The sequence below is a fragment of the Cherax quadricarinatus genome, chromosome 7 (assembly GCF_038502225.1).
Source record: "Cherax quadricarinatus isolate ZL_2023a chromosome 7, ASM3850222v1, whole genome shotgun sequence".
Lineage (NCBI taxonomy): Eukaryota > Metazoa > Arthropoda > Malacostraca > Decapoda > Parastacidae > Cherax > Cherax quadricarinatus.
Genome location: NC_091298.1, coordinates 40059396 through 40082673, shown reverse-complemented (window position 1 = coordinate 40082673; position 23278 = coordinate 40059396). Strand labels below are relative to the sequence as shown.

At 43.1% G+C, this 23278-nt stretch overlaps 1 protein-coding gene and 1 long non-coding RNA gene across 3 annotated transcripts in view; one reads left to right on the top strand and one right to left on the bottom strand.

Annotated features, from left to right (window-relative positions):
• The first annotated feature begins 2883 nt into the window (after positions 1–2883).
• On the top strand, positions 2884–7216 carry LOC128686729 (uncharacterized). Its single transcript, XR_008406696.2, has 2 exons — positions 2884–3447; positions 6668–7216. It is a non-coding gene; the product is annotated as an uncharacterized lncRNA (long non-coding RNA).
• The window catches only part of LOC128686728 (uncharacterized), a 111800-nt gene continuing 94877 nt past the window's right edge, over positions 6356–23278 (bottom strand). For both annotated transcript variants that reach the window (XM_070082395.1, XM_070082396.1), the window contains exons 6-7: positions 11317–11438; positions 6356–7744 (exon numbers count right to left, since the gene is read on the bottom strand). In XM_070082395.1, coding sequence (XP_069938496.1) covers positions 7571–7744; positions 11317–11438 — 296 coding nt within the window. In that variant the 3' untranslated portion in view covers positions 6356–7570. The remainder of the gene's footprint in view (positions 7745–11316; positions 11439–23278) is intronic.

Here is a 23278-nt window from a genome sequence, read left to right as displayed (position 1 = left end):
TTCACTGGTCGCTACTAGGTCACTCTCTTGGAACTGTGAGCTTTATCATACCTCTGCTTAAAGCAATGTATGGATCCTGCCTCCACTACATCGCTTCCCAAACTGTTCCACTTCCTGACTACTCTGTGGCTAAAGAAATAGTTCCTAACATCCCTGTGATTCATCTGTGTCTTCAGCTTCCAACTGTGTCCCCTTGTTTCTGTGTCCCATCTCTGAGATATCCTGTCTTTGTCCACCTTGTCAATTCCTCTCAGTATTTTGTATGTCGTTATCATGTCCCCCCTATCTCTCCTGTCCTCCAGTGTCGTCAGGTCGATTTCCCTTAACCTCTCCTCGTAGGACAATCCCCTTAGCTCTGGGACTAGTCTTGTTATAAGCCTTTGCACTTTTTCTAGTTTCTTTTCCTGCTTGGCTAGGTGTGGGTTCCAAACTGGTGCCACATAGTTCAATATGGGCCTAACGTACGCAGTGTACAGGGTTCTGAACGATTCCTTATTAAGATGTCGGAATGCTGTTCTGAGGTTTGCTAGGCACCCATATGCTGCAGCAGTTATTTTTCTGATATGTGCCTCAGGAGATGTGCCTGGTGTTATACTCACCCCAAGATCTTTTTCCTTGTGTGAGGTTTGTAGTCTCTGGCCCCCTAGACTGTACTCCATCTGCGGTCTTCTTCGCCCTCTCCCTATCTTCATGACTGCACTTGGTGAGGTTGAATTCCAGGAGCCAATTGTTGGACCAGGTCTGCAACCTCTCCAGATCCCTTTGTGTGTGTGTGTGTGTGTGTGTGTGTGTGTGTGTGTGTGTGTGTGTGTGTGTGTGTGTGTGTACGTGCGTACTCACCTAGTTGTACTTACTCACCTAGTTGTGGTTGCAAGGATCGAGTCACAACTCCTGGCCCCGCCTCTTCACTGGCCGCTACTGGATCACTCTTCCTGCTCCATGATCTAAATATAGGGAATTCTTCACCTGCCTAACCCTTGGGCACGACCTACTTCCACATTGAGCAAATGTGATACCACCTACGACTGCTGCACCTCTCCTGCCTACCCTGTGTCAGCTACTTCTCCACAGATATGCTGTATTCTATTCAAGACTGATGGACTGACCACATCGACTCAAGGCTGAGGGACTGATTACCTTAACTCCTCCTGTCCTTCCTTTGTATGGACTGATGAAACCACTGTATGGTGAAACGTTTCCTCATTAAAGATATCCAAGTGTTGCACATGTGTCTAATTTATCAACTTGTCGGTTCTCTGAGCCATTCATCTACATTCCAAGCACTGTAGGAGTCGAGTTTGGTCATCTTGGACTGTCATTATGCTATACAATAACAAGTAGGTCTACCTACAGGCAGGAATGCGCTTTTAATTCTTGCTAAGATAAATTTGAAGTAATGAGTAGTGTCTTGATTGGGTCATAGAAAGATGTGGTCGGAAGATGTTGTCTGGTCACAGACTGGGCAGCGGCGGCGTTGACCCCTGAAACCCTCTCCAGGTATACTCCAGGTCTGAAACCCTCTCCAGGTATACTCCAGGTCTGAAACCCTCTCCAGGTATACTCCAGGTCTGAAACCCTCTCCAGGTATACTCCAGGTCTGAAACCCTCTCCAGGTATACTCCAGGTCTGAAACCCTCTCCAGGTATACTCCAGGCCTGAAACCCTCTCCAGGTATACTCCAGGTCTGAAACCTTCTCCAGGTATACTCCAGGTCTAAAACCCTCTCCAGGTATACTCCAGGTCTGAAATCCTCTCCAGGTATACTCCAGGTCTGAAACTCTCTCCAGGTATACTCCAGGTCTGAAACCCTCTCCAGGTATACTCCAGGCCTGAAACCCTCTCCAGGTATACTCCAGGTCTGAAACCATTCTAACCTTGACGTTTTCCTTTTATATAAAGTTTTAAATTTTCAAAGGCTGCCTTAAAATTAATCTGACTAAAGAAAATTGTGGTTGATAGTGGGCAGAGAGGGTGAGGGGAGAGTCTTATCTCTTACTACTGTATATGGGACTCCACTCAACTGTCCACTGGAAATACAGCACTATTTTGATGGTGTATAATATTCAGTCAACACAGTAAGGTGCATACACTGCCAGATTTAGGAGAGCAAATATTACTAGATGTATTTCGATAGTTGCGAGATCAGACAAATATATCCCCGAATTGGCAAAACCACTGACCCTGTACACTGGTATACCAGTGCTCGTACAGTGGCCTGAAGTTCATACAGTATGTGGCATAAGTTTACAATGTTGTTAAGAAACAGTACGGGTGATCTGACGCCAATTAGATTTGATATCCACAATCATCACTAATATACCCAGTTTTTTAAACAGAACACTTACAGCCCTAAACCAAGTAAAAATTTGAGATAAGAAATACTAGTTTTGAAGACAAACTAAATTTTCATATCTCAGAAGCACCAATATCAAACAATACACTAGCACAGCAACCTGAAGTCAGTCAGAATTTAAATTATCAAGTTATCATCGTTGAAAAATATAGGCAAAGAGCTGAGGCAATAAGAAATTATTGAATAAAAACCAGCATTTAAATTTTTGCCAGTTTCATTTATATACGAAAAAACAAATAGGAACCAATACAGGTCACTATAAATCCACAAGGGTCTTTAAAGATTTTTTAAATAATAACTTTGTAGATTTAACGTTGGATAAACCAGTGAAGTCAAGATCAATGATTAATTATTTTCCAGAAACCAATTTTAAACTTACTCAACCTAACATCAAGACATCAACACTGATCGTTTAAATCTGACCGGAAGATACATTTTCCAGTTATTGTACAGAATCCAACAAAAATTGTGCCGGCACAACTCTAACTAACGAAACTTTTCATCCATTTCGTACATTGTATCTGCCATTGAAGAATGATGGTATTCACCATTGCTTTTTTAATCACATTAAAGCGCTAAACTAGTAGGGCTTGTTGCATCCCTTGAAAGGAACACCATGTATATAATGTATATTTGATGAATATTATCTTTCATATAATTTTATATTCCTGATATTTCCATTAATAGCTAAAATAAAACCATCTTGCTTTATTCTATTATTTGACTTAGCTATGTCATTAGGAAGGATGTAACATTTACACTTCACTGTGCTCACTGTTCGAGAGTTGTGGTTGGTTGTCCACATTGGTAAACCGCTAACTATCAGTTCGCTTGTTTACCTGCCGGCGTCTCTGCAGTACCACGGGCGAGTCACGTGATATCACCTGATGTGAGGATTGTAGTTGAGAAATCACTCTCTCTCCATAGCTGGTCATTGCTCGACAAGCACCACTCTCTTTCCATCTGCTCCTGGTTTGGTGGACATGGCTCTCTCCATGTGCTTTTGGTCTGGGGAACATGGCTCTCTCCATCTGCTCCTAGTCCTGGAATCATCCCTCTCATCTCTGTTTGTTTGTTATTTACACTCTATTTTGGTGAGTATGATTTCGTTGGTGAGTCGAAACATACATCACGTAGCTCTGTGTAATTCTGTTCACAGAGCATTGTTCAGACTTAGTGAACTTTGTCGTTTTCCTGAGGTTGTGTGTCGTATCGACACTTTAAGTCAACCCAGGTCCTAAGCTAAAGCTTCTGACCTATTTTGTGTGGCATCTAAGCACTGCCGTAGTCGGGGACTTGGTTATGCTGAACTTAGATTCAGTATTTTAAGGGAGTTTTATGACTTTCATGGAGGATCTGCTGATGATTCCCAGTAATGGTCGTTATTTTGTCTCCTTGTTCCTGACTCTGTGCTGCTGCTATATACATTATTATTGTTCGGCGAATTGTTCATCATATATGTGAAATATTAAAATTACCTGGATGAACCTCATAAGATATATACCAGTAATTGGTAACAACGATAATTATTCCTTATCAAGGGTTACAGAGACATGTAGGAATTTTAGGACATCCTACGTCACAAAAAATGTCCCCCTTCGATACCTACTACTCTCATATCTCCACAAGTCAAACTCTGGACCTATATTAATTTCAAATGAAATACACTTCACCAGGAATTATGGTAAAATTATTAATATAAATATATGGACTGTATGTTGAATTGAATTAATGATTACATATACACATTTATATATCAGAAGGAGAATTTATATTAATACCACTCACCAGTTTGTCTGGAGATTACTTGGTGTGTCGCACATAAACCCCTGCCTAAAATATGAAGAGAATACTGGCCAGAATTTCATCATAAATATAGACATTATTTATCTGAGGGAAGATGTAACTATTATCCCTTTTCACATATAATTTCGGAGTCCTGTCCAATCGCCTGCTTCTCACATTCTGCAGGACTGCAATTCCAACAATTTCTGCTCCTATTTGAGAGGTTTCAACTACAATTTAATCTCCAGAGCAACGAAATTTTTCCACATTTCACTAGCGTCTGTCTTGCCCCATTCCAAACAACAATGGCATCTCCCCCCCCCAAGCGACGCTAACACTCGCTAACATTTTTTATTTACAAATTAATTTTTATTAACTACAATATATTTCACTAATTTACATACAAAATACACAGTATTTTCAGAAAATATACAATATTTTCCACAATATTGTTCAAGCAAGCTGTTTTGGTTGCCTTGTTGGTCAAGTAATATAATAATAATAATAATAATAATAATAATAATAATAATAGTAATATTATTAATAATAATATGTTTATTTCAACAAGTACAAGGTAAACTGACCATAGCTGACTTCAATGACATACTGCTATATAAAAAGCCGCTTGTTATGCTGAGCATTTTGGTCAAATTAGGTCAGTTTTATCCCAGGATGCGACCCACACCAGTCCACTAACACCCAGGTACTCATTTTATACTGATGGGTGAACATGGACAACAACTGTCTTATGGAAACACGTCCTAATGTTCTCCAGCCGTAATGAGGATTCGATCTCCGGACCTCAGTGTGTGAGCTGAGTGCACTAGCGATCAGGATACTTGTTATGGTTTAAGTCTAAGTCGAGTCTAGTCTTACTGAGACAAAACGAACAACTTTGAGCACACACACTCACACACGCTTATATATGCTAGTATTATGGGTGAACATGGACAACAACTGTCGAAACATAGTTCCAGCCGTAATGAGGATTCGATCTCCGGACCTCAATGTGTGAGCTGAGTGCACTAGCGATCAGGATACTTGTTATGGTTTAAGTCTAAGTCGAGTCTAGTCTTACTGAGACAAAACGAACAACTTTGAGCACATACACACTCGCACACGCTTATATATGCTAGTATTATTTCCATAGTTTATAAGAACGTACCAGACGGTACTTGCGAGTCATACTGATAATATATGTGCCCTCAGCACTATAATATATGTGCCCTCAGCACTATAATATATGTGCCCTCAGCACTATAATATATGTGCCCTCAGCACTATAATATATGTGCCCTCAGCACTATAATATGTGCCCTCAGCACTATAATATATGTGCTCTCAGCACTATAATATATGTGCTCTCAGCACTATAATATATGTGCCCTCAGCACTATAATATATGTGCTCTCAGCACTATAATATATGTGCTCTCAGCACTATAATATATGTGCTCTCAGCACTATAATATATGTGCCCTCAGCACTATAATATATGTGCCCTCAGCACTATAATATATGTGCTCTCAGCACTATAATATATGTGCCCTCAGCACTATAATATATGTGCCCTCAGCACTATACTACTATATAAACTATTTAACTTTACACTACAAGAGAAGTGTCACTTATATCCTGAATTATTTAAAACTACTTTGATTTTGTCCACCTAGACAACTTTGTTAATAAACATCTAAAATTTTTATTTCGTTAGTATCCTATCAGTTGCAATTCTAAAGTACTATTATAATTAATCATATTTTTAAAGGCTAACTGGACCAGAATACTTTCTAACAAGCTGATACAATACTATAAACATGCTAGATACTAGAGGGCGATCTCTAACTTGATCTTAGTATTTTCTGCAGATGTTTAAACTATATAGATATCGTAGTTTGTAACAGGGGTAAAATTGGAGGCAATCAAATTGGTTGATAGCAAGGAAAAATAAGTTCAGTTTCCTGGATCAAGAGCCCCCCTCACCAGCATCAAGGCAAAAATAAGACAATAATATAAAATAATACAGGCAAGAAGGGTGACGCCTTCTTGCCTGTGCTCCAGAATCTTCACCACCACGGTGATCCTCACACCAACTCCACGGTTGAGGGACGGATTACCTCATCTTTTGTATATAGTTCTATTGTCTTTAAATCATGTCCTAGAATTTGTATTGATAAAGCCACTGGATGGCGAAACGTCTACAATAAAGATACCCAGATGTTTCACATGTATCTTTATTTTTATCTTGTTGGTATTGTATACCATTCTTATACATAAAATATAATCTAGCATAAAAAATAATAAATATTGAGTTACACTTCTTCTGAATAGTTAACCTGGGTTTTTGCATTTAAACTGGTGCTTTCACTTGACTATTTATATTAAGTCTCGTAAAATGTACTTTATCTTTCAAATCTATGATCAAAATATTTCCAACAAATATGGCAAAGTAATAATGTTAAATTTCAAATCAAAATTTTAATCATTTTTTATTAGCTAATAATATTTTCCAATATATATTTTTTTACAGAAGTTGACCACTAACTGACACTAAGCAACACGAGATGGCAGACCGCAAGCAACAGGAACTGGCAGCTACCACCACATGATGGAGCAGTGGGAATATACAATGGCATCTTCCACTCAATGGAGCAGCTGGAACACGGGCTTCTAGTCACCACAGAATGGAGCAGCAACAGCAGTAACTGGCGTCTACCATACGATGGAGCAGCAACAGCAGTAACTGGCGTCTACCATACGATGGAGCAGCAACAACAGTAACTGGCGTCTACCATACGATGGAGCAGCAACAGTAGTAACTGGCGTCTACCATACGATGGAGCAGCAACAGTAGTAACTGACATCTATCATACGATGGAGCAGCAACAGTAGTAACTGACATCTATCATACGATGGAGCAGCAACAGTAGTAACTGACATCTACCATACGATGGAGCAGCAACAGCAGTAACTGGCGTCTACCATACGATGGAGCAGCAACAGTAGTAACTGACATCTATCATACGATGGAGCAGCAACAGTAGTAACTGATATATACCATACGATGGAGCAGCAACAGTAGTAACTAGCATCTACCATCGATGGAGCAGAAACAGTAATAACTGGCGTCTACCATACGATGGAGGAGCAGAAACATGATATATTAGCTACCAGACGGTGCAGCAGCAGACACATAATATATCAGCTACCAGACGGTGGAGCAGCAGACACATGACATATCAGCTACCAGACGGTGGAGCAGCAGACACATGACATATCAGCTACCAGACGGTGGGGCAGCAGACACATGACATATCAGCTACCAGACGGTGGGGCAGCAGACACATGACATATCAGCTACCAGACGGTGGGGCAGCAGACACATGACATATCAGCTACCAGACGGTGGAGCAGCAGACACATGACATATCAGCTACCAGACGGTGGGGCAGCAGAAGAAACGAACATCGTTCAGAGAGGTGTCGTCGACAGCGAGTCCCATATAAGGTTCAACTTTAGTCTGGATGCCACAGACTGCGGTATCATTGGGACAGGAAGCCCAGTCTCCCCACACACCCCACGACTCTCCTCCTCCACTCATTACAACCTGAAACAGGGAAAGACGACATATAATTTAATGTTACGACTTCCGATACCAAGTGCCTTAAATATAGACCTAAAATGTTGCCTTTCTTAATATGAGCGGTGTGATAACTACAAAAAAAAAAATTTTGAATTCCATGTCCCGTCGCTGACAAAAAATATCGGGAAACGTGCGTTTGGCTTCATTTTTCAATTAGCTTTGAGTTTTATGATGCTTAAGTTAGCAAAACACATGTATAGTCTACCTGTCTTACGTATCTACGATATTAAATAAACAATAGGGAAGCTTTGATTTGTATCATTTCTTAAATATATTGAATCAGTCAGAAATTAATTAAATAATGAACACTCGAAATTTGCCATACATTAAAACCTGTTAACTTGAAAGTTAATAAAATATTTCCTAAGTTTCCGGTCGAAGAAAAAAAAAAACTTTCTTACAAGTAAGTTGCTCAACATGAATCTTAATATTCAAACACAAGTAAACAAATTTATTGAAATAGTGATTGTGAGTTGCACACAAATTCACAATAAGAGAAAATATACCTTTAAGATCAGGTATATATTTTTTGGTAACCTTAAGGACAGAGACGTTCGTTAAGTTCACTTCCGTTACCCAGTTAATGGTGGTGGAAGTTCATTATTTTTATTATTATAATCAAGGGGGAAGCGCTAAACACGGAGGATTATACAGTGCCTGGGAGGGGATGTGGAAGGCATTCAGGCTTAATTCGGGGAACTAGAGCACAGATCCAATTCCCTAAATCAAGAGCCCCTCATCAACATCAAGGAACCTTCCTCGAGGGGGGTGGAAGTTCAGCGTCACATGTATTCCAGCGTTGATTCCGTCAGGTGCTCGATAGGTAACCAGGAAGTTCTTTTCTTTTACTTTCGTCTCTTACCTTCTTCTTGCACTTCTTGCTCAGGTTGTATCATATGCATCTGATGCTGTGTCAGCTTATTTTATTGTTTTGACAATCTGCTTATTTATAGGTATTTTCTTGCTCTGTGTATCGTGAATGACTTTTTTTTTATGGTCGTAGAGTTAAAGTTAAATTTTTTGTTCTTGTTTTTCATTGACTTAAGAAATGCAGATTTTATTTGTCTAGATCAAAATCTTTAGAAATTTGTCTCACTTCAGTTCTAAGTACAGTCTTTAAGTATGGTCTGCCTCGGAAATGAGTTACTGAGGTGAGAACTGTACTAACTGGATAAAGTTTTGATGAGAACTTTGCAGCCAGTATCTTCAGTGTGACCGCCTACCAGGCAGCCAGTATCTTCAGTGTGACCGCCTACCAGGCAGCCAGTATCTTCAGTGTGACCGCCTACCAGGCAGCCAGTATCTTCAGTGTGACCGCCTACCAGGCAGCCAGTATCTTCAGTGTGACCGCCTACCAGGCAGCCAGTATCTTCAGTGTGACCGCCTACCAGGCAGCCAGTATCTTCAGTGTGACCGCCTACCAGGCAGCCAGTATCTTCAGTGTGACCGCCTACCAGGCAGCCAGTATCTTCAGTGTGACCGCCTACGAGGCAGCCAGTATCTTCAGTGTGACCGCCTACCAGGCAGCCAGTATCTTCAGTGTGACCGCCTACCAGCGCTCTCAAGATTATCTTAAGATTCCTGAAGATACTGAAACTGATTTCTTTGCCACTTGCCTACAGTGATCTCTACTTATTTTCAAGGGAACCTTGAAGACACTGTAGTTCAGCTCATCTCACTGGATGTCTGCCTAGCCATCTCAGGAATATCCCTGAGGAATATTCCAGAGATGGATTAAAGACCTGTGAGGATCATTAGGACTCTGCTCTCATGTTCCTGTAGATGCGTCTACTTAGCTTCCATCTTCTGGTGTTTCTGTGCATGTAGTGTTCCTGTTACTCTTTATGTTATCTTCTTTTTGTTAAGTAAAATGACACAAACGCAACTAATGTGACATTATATTGTGGCAACATTTCGCTCACCAGGAGCTTTATCAAGTCGTTATGGATCAACAAAACTCGTGAAGAGCGAAACGTTGCCACAATAAAATGCCACATTAGTTGCATTTGTGTCATTTTACTTAACATATAGTCGGTAATTCTACCAATATTAACACTATCTTCTTTTTATTTGGTTCGCTGGTGTTAAGTTTTTTAAACTTTAACGTGGAAAAAATCTGTGATATTCATTTGTTCATTAAATATCTGACTATTAATTTTTCTTCGGTTTAAAAGAGCAATGAACAACTTTAGACAGATGTTTATCACATTGAACAAATTTAGACAGATGTTTATCACATTGAACAACTTTAGACAGATGTTTATCACATTGAACAACTTTAGACAGATGTTTATCACATTGGACAACTTTAGACAGATGTTTATCACATTGGACAACTTTAGACAGATGTTTATCACATTGAACAACTTTAGACAGATGTTTATCACATTGAACAACTTTAGACAGATGTTTATCACATTGAACATTGAAAATTGTTATGTTGGAAAATTATTATAACTGGAAAAAAATAGTCGTCATCCTTACATGTATTTGGTACATTATACATGTACTGCAGAGACACTCTCATAGTTCACGATCTTGAAACATTTTCTGAAACGTTTATTAAACCTTCTAGTCCAATATTCAATTATTATTTAATGTCTATTCCTCTCTGTACAATTAAGTAGTTTTTCAGATCTTCAGGTTTAAGTTTACAAAATCCTCTAGCATTTCTAAATAATAATTATGTAAAGTGAGATAAGTTTGGGATTATTCTATATCTTGATGCTACTTTTTGTTAGATAATCAGCCTTAATCCTGTAGATTCCTTAGACTTTAGAAAAAGACGGAAATAATTAAAAAAAAAAGTGAGCTCTGCAGACAAACATAAATATTTGGTCAATAAAAATGAATCTCAAAGTGGCAGGTTATAATTTTTTAGATAACTTATATTAGTTTCTCGACTCTGAAATGGCAGTTCCTCTCAGTATCATCTGTTATTTTTACTAATTTCATAAATAAAATACTATCCTGAATGTGCTTCTAAAGTGAAGAAACCTATATTTTGCCTTTATTCATTTTCTTAAACTAATTTTCAGACTATTAATAATAATTAAGATAATATTTCAACTGTTGACACTAGTTCCCGCTTCTTTTCAGATCTCTCCAGTTTGTTTTTAAACTGGCCAGTCTCACTTGTACAAACTTAACTCATAAGAAGTGTTCACCTTGCTGACGATAATGTCTTTTCCTGTCACAGTAGATACTAAAGCTACCCTATAAGCGGGTCCTTTTCTATTAATATTAATCTCTACTCAATCTTTCACAAACGTCATTTTGCCGTATTAGTCTCAATGCACAATATTTCTTAAATGAATCTTTATCCCTTTTGTGTTTGTGAAGATGCTTATATTTCCCAGAACATTGTTATTTGTTGTAATCAGATTTACCCTTCCCTAAGATGTCTCCTCACCTCCCTTGCTTGAACTGACTTCAGAAATTTAAAGCTCTCCTTTCTTACAACGTGATGCTGGTCTGAAAGTGATATATATATGCTGTTAAGTTTTATCTCCAACCTGGGTGGTAGTTGTGGGTACCTCTGGATTGTTGGTGCAAGTGAATCTGATGTCATTAACGGCAGTGTCGTCAAAGGCGTCCTCTGTTTCCACTCTCAGCTGAAACTTGTGGATGTACTCTGGTACTGGACACGACACTGGATCTGTCAGTGAGTGATATAGCGGGTCAGATGTTTCCTCTGCAGAATCTTAAGTTAACTGCAAGTGTGTTTCAATCATGTGTAACCTGAAGATTTCAACACTCACACACACTCACATATACTCGCACACACACACACACACACACACACACACACACACACACACACACACACACACACACACACACACACACACACACACACACACACACACACACAGTAGGGACACAGCGTGCGTGAGTCACGCCTCCCTTGCTCCGCTAATGTGTTTTTGAGTCACCCAAGTGTTCTGCAAGGGTTGTTAGGTGTGTTAGGGTAGTGAACAATTCCTTGAAGCGATTTACAATCTGCCTGAGCCACAATTTTGTAAGTGATCTAGAAAGTAAAACGTGGTAGCCCAGTCAGAGGGGCAGGCTAGTGTGAGTGAGGCGACGTTGCCACGTGCCACCCAAGAAAGTTAACAAAGTGAAACAATCGTGTGACCAGTGAAAGAAATACAGTGAATAGGGCACATTATATAATGAAAAGAAATTGAGAGGATCTACGTCAGGACGTCACATCGAGCTGGACAATCTACAGGCTGCTACAGCTGCATTGCAAGTACTGTATTCACCTATGAGTGGTTGTATGGGTGTGGGGTTTCAGGTTCCAATTAACCTCCAAGCCGATTGTTAATGGTCCAACTCTCCTAGCACGATAAAGAATAAGGAACAGCAATTGGTAATCTATGGAACAAGGCAAGTTACTATAAGCCTAGGTGGTAGGACAAGCATAATGGGCAACATTGTAAGTAGGTGTGGGTCAAGTTCCAGGAGGGTGGGGGTCAGGTCACAAGAGGTTGTGGTCAGGCAAGGAACCACTGACACTCCACATAACACTCCAACGTACAATTCCACCTACTTTTCAGACAATAAACCCACACATAATTCCACACATAACTAAACACACACACACACACACACACACACACACACACACACACACACACACACACACACACACACACATAGACGAGACAGGAGAAAGGGACTACTATATACACTTGGGCCTGGGGAGCACAAGGTGGTCATTGCAGTGATGTATAATCCACCACAGAACTGCAGGAGGCCAAGAGAAGAATATGAAGAGAGCAACAGAGCAATGGTGGACACACTTGCTGAGGTGGCAAGAAGAGCTCACTCCAGCAGAGCAAAGTTGCTGGTTATGGGGGATTTCAACCACAGGAAGATTGACTGGGAAAACCTGGAGCCACATGGGGGTCCCGAAACATGGAGAGCCAAGATGTTGGATGTGGTGCTGGAAAACCAGATTCACCAACATGTTAAAGACAATTTCAGAGTGAGAGGGGAGGATGAACCAGCAAGATTGGACCTTGTGTTCACCTTGGGCAGTACAGATATTGAGGACATCACATATGAGAGTCCCCTATGAGCTAGCGACCACGTGGTTCTGTGCTTTGAAAACATAGTAGAGTTACAAGTGAAGAGAGTAACAGGAGATGAATGGGAAAAGCCAGACTATAAAAGAGGGGACTACATAGGGTTGAGGAACTTCCTGCAGGAGGTTCTGTGGGACAGAGAACTGGCAGGAAAGCCAGTAAATGAAATGATGGAATATGTAACAACAAAATGCAAGGAGGCAGTGGAAAGGTTTATTCCCAAGGGCAACAGAAACAATGGGAAGACCAGAACGAGCCCCTGGTTTACCCGACTGTATAAGGAGGCAAAAACAAAGTGCAATAGAGAATGGAAAAAGTACAGAAGGCAGAGAACACATGAAAATAGGGAGATCAGTCGTAGAGCCAGGAACGAGTATGCACAGGTAAGGAGGGAGGCCCAGCGACAGTATGAAAATAACATAGCACCGAAAATCAAGACTGAGCCGAAACTGTTGTATAGCCACATCAGGAGGAAGACAACAGTCAAAGACCAGGTGATCAGACTGAGGACAGAAGGTGGAGAACTCACAAGAAATGATCAAGAGGTATGTGATGAGCTGAACAGGAGATTTAAGGAAGTTTTTACAATAGAGACAGGAAGGGCTCTGGGAAGACAGCACAGACGGGAACATCAAGAGGGAATATACCAACAAGTGTTGGATGGCATACGAACAACCGAGGAGGAGGTGCAGAAGATGCTAAGTGACCTTGATGCCTCAAAGGCGATGGGACCAGACATCTCCCCGTGGGTCCTTAGAGAAGGAGCAGAGATGCTGTGTGTGCCCTTAAACACAATCTTCAACACATCCATTGAAACTGGGCAACTACCTGAGAAATGGAAGACAGCAAATGTAGTCCCCATATTTAAGAAAGGAAACAGAAATGAGGCACTAAACTATAGACCTGTGTCTCTGACATGTATTGTATGCAAAGTCATGGAGAAGATTATCAGGAGGAGAGTGGTGGAACACCTGGAACAGAACAAGATTATAAATGAAAACCAGCATGGGTTCATGGAAGGCAAATCCTGTGTCACAAGCCTTCTGGAGTTTTATGACAAGGTAACAGAAGTAAGACACGAGAGAGAGAGGCGGGTTGATTGCAATTTCCTAGACTGCAGGAAGGCCTTTGACACAGTTCCCCACTAGAGATTAGTGAAAAAGTTGGAGGATCAGGCGCATATAACAGGAAGGGCACTGCAATGGATCAGGGAATACCTGACAGGGAGGCAACAACGAGTCATGGTACGTAAAGAGGTATCACAGTGGGCGCCTGTGACGAGCGGGATCCCACAGGACTCAGTTCTAGGACCAGTGCTATTTTTGATACATGTGAACGACATGATGGAAGGAATAGACTCTGTAGTGTCCCTATTCGCAGATGTTGTGAAGCTGATGAGAAGAATTAAATCGGATGAGGATGAGGCAGGACTGCAAGAAACCTGGACAGGCTGGACATGTGGTCCAGAAACTGGCTTCTCGAATTCAACCCTGCCAAATGCAAAGTCATGAAGATTGGGGAGGGGCAAAGAAGGCTACAGACAGAGTATAGGCTTGGTGGACAAAGACTACAGACCTCACTCAGGGAGAAAGACCTCGGGGTGACCATAACACCGAACACGTCACCGGAGGCACACATCAACCAAATAACTGCTTCAGCATACGGGCTCATGGCAAACCTGAGAATAGCATTCCGATACCTTAATAAGGAATCGTTCAAGACACTGTACACTGTGTATGTTAGGCCCATACTGGAGTATGCATCACCAGTCTGGAACCCACACCTGGTCAAGCACGTCAAGAAGTTAGAGAAAGTACAAAGGTTTGCAACACGGCTAGTCCCAGAGCTCAGGGGAATGTCTTACGAGGAAAGGTTGAGGGAAATCGGACTGACGACACTGGAGGACAGAAGGGTCATGGGAGGCATGATAAGGACATACAAGATACTGCGGGGAACAGACAAGGTGGACAGAGATAAGATGTTCCAGAGAGGGGACGCAGAAACAAGGGTCACAACTGGAAACTGAAGACTCAGACGAGTCACAGGGACGTTAGGAAGTATTTCTTCAGTCATAGAGTCATCAGGAAGTGGAATAGCCTAGCAAGTGAAGTAGTGGAGGCAGGAACCATACATAGTTTTAAGAAGAGGTATGACAAAGCTCAGGAAGCAGAGAGGGAGAGGACCTAGTAGCGATCAGTGAAGAGGCGGGGCCAGGAGCTGAGTCTCAACCCCTGCAACCACAATTAGGTGAGTACAATTAGGTGAGTACACACACACACAAACACACACACCCACACACACACCCACACACCCACCCACAAACCCAACATATACAGACTCAGACCACACACTCCACCCTTCCCACCAACCTCTCACTCCTTCCCCTGATCCCCCCCCTTTCTCAGTCACCCTCCCCCTCCCCACATCTCCCTCCTTCCCCCCTCTCCCTCTCCCATTCACCCCCTTGATTCTCCCTCCTTCTCACACCCCATATAGCCCCCTAAATCCCCCTCCCCACCCGTCTCTCCCATATAGCCACTGTCCATTGTTCCTCCTCTACCTTCCCCCCCACACTCTGGCAAACACTCTACTAACCTAACACACAGAATTACCTAAGTTTTCCATTCTGAGGCAATCAAAATAAAAAAAAAATGGGTTGCCAGAGAGCAGGAAGGAAAACCATGGGGCAGGAGGATGAATCTGCAAAGGAAGATTGGGCAGCAGAGCTCACAAGAAGGGAACATAAATGGGAAAAGAAACTAGAAGAACTTAACATGAGAATGGAAGAGAGGATAGATATGGAAAGCAGGAAGTGGGAGATGCAAGTCATAGCAGCAGAGGCTAGGATACAGACAATAGAAAAGGAACTGAAAAATCTGAAACAGCCTAAAGAACTAAAGAACATTTTGGGATTGATATCAGAGACAGCTACCTCAGTCACAAATAAGGGGACTGTAGGGAAAGAGGAGCAAAACTGCATGTAGAAGCTCTAACAGAGGGAACTGTAGTAAATGAAAGAGCTAAGTTATATGTGGAGGCCTTAACAGCCCGCAGCAGAGCCTAGGGAAAGCCGAGAAGGGAAAATGACAGGCCACAGAGCCCAAGTACAATAGATAGTGAAACTGAAGAAAGAAAAGCTGCAATGGAGGAAATTAAATTGAATGAGTGGATACACAAGGATATGCAGTGGGAGAATGAAAGGGAGAGGTCAGTCATTGTGTATGGGCTCCAGGAAGTTGAAGGGGAAACATATGAAGCAAGAAAACAAGGAAAAAAAAAAGCAATTGAAAGCATCATAAAAGCAATAGGAGAAGATGACATGACCCAGCTGGAAAATTTTTGGAGAACAGGGGATGTTTGCAAGAAGAATAACCCGGCCAATGAAAGTGACTTTCAAGGGAAATTCGACTCGGAACAGGATCCTGCAGGAGAAAGCAAGATTAATGGACATGTTGATAAATTAGACACATGTGCAACTCTTGGGTATCTTTATTGAGGAAACGTTTCGCCACACGGAGGCTTCATCAGTCCATACAAAGGAAAATCTTGAAGAACAGGAGGAGAATGAGGTAATCAGTCCCTCAAACTTGAGTCGATGTGGTCAGTCCATCAATCTTGAATAGAATACGGCATACGTGCGAAGGAGCTTATAAACTGTAGGCAAGAGAGGTGCAACAGTCATAGGTGGTGTCACATTTGTTCAGTGTGGAAGTAGGTCGTGCCCAAGAATTAGGCAAATGAAGAATTTCCAAGTATTAAGATCCCAAGAAGTTGCAGTGCCTGACAGGTTTGTAGATGAATGGTTCAGAGAACCGACATGTTGATAAATTAGACACATGTACAACTCTTGGGTATCTTTACTGAGGAAACGTTTCGCCACACGGAGGCTTCATCAGTCCATACAAAGGAAAATCTTGAAGAACAGGAGGAGAATGAGGTAATCAGTCCCTCAAACTTGAGTCGATGTGGTCAGTCCATCAATCTTGAATAGAATACGGCATACGTGCGAAGAAGGAGCTTATAAACTGTAGGCAAGAGAGGTGCAACAGTCATAGGTAGTGTCACATTTGTTCAGTGTGGAAGTAGGTCGTGCCCAAGAATTAGGCAAATGAAGAATTCCCAAGTATTAAGATCCCAAGAAGTTGCAGTGCCTGACAGGTTTGTAGATGAATGGTTCAGAGAACCGACATGTTGATAAATTAGACACATGTGCAACTCTTGGGTATCTTTATTGAGGAAACGTTTCGCCACACGGAGGCTTCATCAGTCCATACAAAGGAGAATCTTGAAGAACAGGAGTAGAATGAGGTAATCAGTCCCTGAGGTAACAGGGAGGGCACTGCAATGGATCAGGGAATACCTGACAGGGAGGCAGCAACGAGTCATGGTAAGTGAAGAGGTATCACAGTGGGCGCCTGTGACGAGCGGGGTCCCACAGGGGTCAGTTCTAGGACCAGTGCTATTTTTGATACATGTGAACGACATGATGGAAGGAATAGACTCTGAAGTGTCCCTATTCGCAGATGATGTGAAGTTGATGAGAAGAATCAAATCGGATGAGGATGAGGCAGGACTGCAAAGAGACCTGGACAGGCTTGACATGTGGTCCAGTAACTGGCTTCTCGAATTCAATCCAGCCAAATGCAAAGTCATGAAGATTGGGGAGGGGCAAAGAAGACCGCAGACAGAGTATAGGCTAGGTGGACAAAGACTACAGACCTCACTCAGGGAGAAAGACCATGGGGTGACCATAACACCGAGCACATCACCGGAGGCACACATCAACCAAATAACTGCTGCAGCATACGGGCGCCTGGCAAACCTGAGAATAGCGTTCCGATACCTTAATAAGGAATCGTTCAAGACGCTGTACACTGTGTATGTTACGCCCATACTGGAGTATGCAGCACCAGTCTGGAACCCACACCTGGTCAAGCACGTCAAGAAGTTAGAGAAAGTACAAAGGTTTGCAACACGGCTAGTCCCAGAGCTCAGGGGAATGTCGTACGAGGAAAGATTGAGGGAAATCGGACTGACGACACTGGAGGACAGAAGGGTCAGGGGAGACATGATAACGACATACAAGATACTGCGGGGAATAGACAAGGTGGACAGAGATAGGATGTTTCCAGAGAGGGGACACAGGGACAAGGGGTCAAAACCGGAAGCTGAAGACTCAGACGAGTCACAGGGACGTTAGGAAGTATTTCTTCAGTCATAGAGTTGTCAGGAAGTGGAATAGCCTAGCAAATGAAGTAGTGGAGGCAGGAACCATACATAGTTTTAAGAAGAGGTATGATACAGCTCAGGAAGCAGAGAGAGTGGACCTAGTAGCGATCAGTGAAGAGGCGGGGCCAGGAGCTGAGTCTCGACCCCTGCAACCTCAATTAGGTGAGTACAATTAGGTGAGTACACACACACACAAACTCACACACACACACACACACTCACACGGTTCAGGGAGAGTGACCTAGTAGCCATCAGTGAAGAGGCGGGACCACACACACACACACTAACACACACACACACACACATACACACACACACACACACACACTCACACACACACACACACACTCACACACACACACACACACACACACACACACACACACACACACACTCACACACACACACACGCACACACACACACACACACACTCACACAAACTCACACACACACACACACACACTCACACACACACACACACACACACACACACACACACACACACACACACACACACACACTCTCTCACACACACACATACACACACACACACACACACACACTCACACACACTCACACACACACACACACACACACACATACACACACACTCACACACACACATACACACACACACACACACTCACACACACACACACATACACACACACACACACACTCACACACACACACACACACACACACACACACACACACACACACACACACACACACACACACACACACACACACAGGTTCCAATTAACCTCAAAGCTGATTGTGAATGGTCCAACTCTCCTAGCATGATAAAGAATAAGGAATAGCAATTGGTAATCTATGGAACATGGCAAGTTACTATAAGCCTAGGTGGTAGGACAAGCATAATGGGCAACATTGTAAGTAGGTGTGGGTCAAGTCCCAGGAGGGTGGGGGTCAGGTCACAAGAGGTTGTGGTCATTCAAGGAACTACTGACACTCCACATAACACTCCAACATACAATTCCACGTACTTTTCAGACAATAAACCCACACATAATTCCACACATAACTGAACACACACACACACACACACACACACACACACACACACACACACACACACACATACACACACACAAAAAAAAAAAAGGGAGACATAGACGAGACAGGAGAAAGGGACTACTAGATACACTTGGGTCTGGGGAGCACAAGGTGGTCATTGCAGTGATGTGTAATCCACCATGAAGATTGGGGAAGGGCAAAGAAGACCATAGACACAATATAGTCTAGATGGACAAAGACTGCAAACCTCACTCAAGGAAAAAGATCTGTGGGTGAGTATAACACCGAGCATATCTCCTGAGGCGCACATCAATCAGATAACTGCTGCAGCATACGGGCGCCTGGCAAACCTACGGATAGCGTTCCGATACCTCAGTAAGGATTTATTTAAGACTCTGTATACAATTTACGTCAGGCCCATACTGGAGTATGCAGCACAAGTTTGGAATCCACACCCATTCAAGCACGTCAAGAAATTAGAGAAAGTGCAAAGGTTTGCAACAAGACTAGTCCCAGAGCTACGGGGATTGTCCTATGAAGAAAGGTTGAGGGAAATCGGCCTGACGACACTGGAGGACAGGAGGGTCAGGGGAGACATGATAACGACATATAAAATACTGTGCGGAATAGACAAGGTGGACAAAGACGGGATGTTCCAGAGAAAAGACACAGACACAAGAGGTCACAATTGGAAGTTGAAGACTCAGATGAATCAAAGGGATGTTAGGAAGTATTTCTTCAGTCACAGAGTAGTCAGGCCGTGGAATAGCCTAGAAAGTGACGTAGTGGAGGCGGGAACCATACATAGTTTTAAGGCGAGGTATGATAGAGCTCATGGGGCAGGGAGAGAGAGGACCTAGTAGCAATCAGGGAAGAGGCGGTGCCAGAAGCTGTGACTCGACCCCTGCAACCACAAATAGGTGAGTACACACATTGACTGGGAAAACCTGGAGCCCCATGGGGGTCCCGAAACATGGAGAGCCAAGATGATGGATGTGGTACTGGAAAACCTCATGCATCAACATGTTAGAGACACTACCAGAGAGAGAGGAGAGGATGAACCAGCAAGACTGGACCTTGTATTCACCTTGAGTAGTTCTGACATCGAGGATATCATGTATGAAAGGCCCCTGGGAGCTAGTGATCATGTGGTTCTGTGCTTCGACTACATAGCTGAGCTCCAAGTGGAGAGAACAGTAGGAATAGGTTGGGAAAAACCAAACTGCAAAAGGGGGGAACTACTCAGGCTTGAGGAACTTCCTGAAAGACGTTCACTGGGAGAGGGAACTGACAGGAAAACCAGTACAAGAAATGATGGACTATGTGGCAACAAAATGCAAGGAGGCAGAGGATAGGTTTGTTCCCAAGGGAAACAGAAATAATGGGAAGAACAGAACGAGTCCTTGGTTCACCCAAAGGTGTAGGGAGGCAAAAACTAGGTGTACTAGAGAATGGAAAAGGTACAGAAGACAGAGAACTCAGGAAAATGAAGAGATTAGCCGAGGAGCCAGAAACGAATATGCACAGATAAGAAGGGAGGCTCAGCGGCAATACGAAAAATGACATAGCATCGAAAGTCAAGACTGACCCGAAGCTGTTGTACAGCCACATCAGGAGGAAAACAACTGTCAAGGACCAGTTAATCAGACTGAGGAAGGGTGATAAGGAATTCACAAGAAACGACCGAGAGGTATGTCAGGAGCTCAACACAAGATTTAAAGAAGTATTTACAGTGGAAACCAGTAGGACTCCAGGAAATCAGAGCAGAGGGGTGCACCAGCAAGTGCTGGATGAGGTACATATAACCAAGGAGGAGGTGAAGAAGCTGCTATTCGAACTTGACACCTCAAAGGCGGTGGGACCAGACAACATCTCTCCGTGGGTCCTTAAAGAGGGAGCAGAGATATTGTGTGTACCGTTAACAAAGATCTTCAACACATCATTTGAAACTGGGCAACTCCCTGAGGTATGGAAGATGGCAAATGTAGTCCCAATTTTTAAAAAGGGAGACAGATATGAGGCACTAAACTACAGACCTGTATCACTAACGTGTATAGTATGCAAGGTCATTAAGAAGATCATCAGGAGGAGAGTGGTGGAGCAACTGGAAAGAAACAAGTGTACAATTGACAACCAGCATGGTTTCAGGGAGGGAAAATCCTTTGTCACAAACCTACTAGAGTTTTATGACAAGGCAACAGAAGTAAGACAAGAGAGAGAGGGGTAGATCGATTGCCTTTTTTCGGACTGCAAGAAGGCCTTCGACACAGTTCCTCACAGGAAGTTACTGCAAAAGCTAGAGGATCAGGCACACATAACAGGAAAGGCACTGCAATGGATCAGAGAATACCTGACAGGGAGGCAACAACGAGCCATGGTACGTGACGAGGTGTCAGAGTGGGCGCCTGTGACAAGCGGGGTTCCACAGGGGTCAGTCCTAGGACCTGTGCTGTTCTTGGAATATGTGAATGACGTAACGGAAGGGATAGACTAAGAAGTGTCCTTGTTTGCGGACGATGTGAAGTTAATGAGAAGAATCAAATCGGATGAGGATCAGGCAGGACTACAAAGAAACCTGGACAGGCTACAAGCCTGGTCCAGCAACTGGCTCCTTGAGTTTAACCCTGCCAAATGCAAAGTCATGAAGACTGGGGAAGGGCAAAGAAGACCGCAGACACAATATAGTTTAGATGGCCAAAGTCTGCAAACCTCACTCATGGAAAAAGATCTGGTGGTGAGTATAACACCGAGCATATCTCCCGAGGCGCACATCAATCAGATAACTGCTGCAGCATACGGGCACCTGGCAAACCTACGGATAGCATTCCGATACCTCAGTAAGGATTCGTTCAAGACTCTGTACACCATTTAGGTCAGGCCCATACTGGAGTATGCAGCACCAGTTTGGAATCCACACCTAGTCAAGCACGTCAAGAAATTAGAGAAAGTGCAAAGGTTTGCAACAAGACTAGTCCCAGAGCTACGGGGATTGTCCTACGAAGAAAGGTTGAGGGAAATCGGCCTGACGACACTAGAGGACAGGAGGGTCAGGGGAGACATGATAACGACATATAAAATACTGCGCAGAATAGACGATATGGACAAAGATGGGATGTTCCAGAGATGGGACACAGACACAAGAGGTCACAATTGGAAATTGAAGACTCAGATGAATCAGAGGGATGTTTGGAAGTATTTCTTCAGTCATAGAGTAGTCAAGCCGTGGAATAGCCTAGAAAGTGAAGTAGTGGAGGCGGCAACCATACATAGTTTTAAGGCGAGGTATGATAAAGCTCATGGAGCAGGGAGAGAGAGGACCTAGTAGCAATCAGTGAAGAGACGGGGCCAGGAGCTATGACTCGACCCCTGCAACCACAAATAGGTGAGTACACGCTCACACACACACACACACACACACTCACACACACACACACACACACACACTCACACACACACACACACACTCACACACACACACACACACCCACACACACAAACACACTCACACACACACACTCTCACACACACACACACACACACACACACACACACACACACACACACACACACACACACACACACACACACACACACACACACACACACACTCACACACACACACTCACACTCACACACACACACACACACACACACACACACTCAATCACACGCACACACACACACACACACTCACACACACACACACACACACACAAACTCACACACACACACACACACACACACACACACACACACACACACACACACACACACACACACACACACACACACACATACACATGCATGCACACACACACACACACACACACACACACACACACACGCACTCACACACACACACACACACATATACAGGATTTCACACCTTCCTGTGAAGTGACTCTCTAACCCTTCCTTTCACCCCCCCCCACTCTCTCTACCTCTCCTCTCTCTCTCTCTCTCTCTCTCTCTCTCTCTCTCTCTCTCTCTCTCTCTCTCTCTCTCTCTCTCTCTCTCTTCCTCTCTTCCTCTCTTACTCTCTCTCTCTCTCTTCCTCTTCTCTCTCTCTCTCTCTTCCCTTGTCACTCGCCCCTCTCTCTTACCTTTTCCTTCTCTCTCACTTTCTTCCCTTTT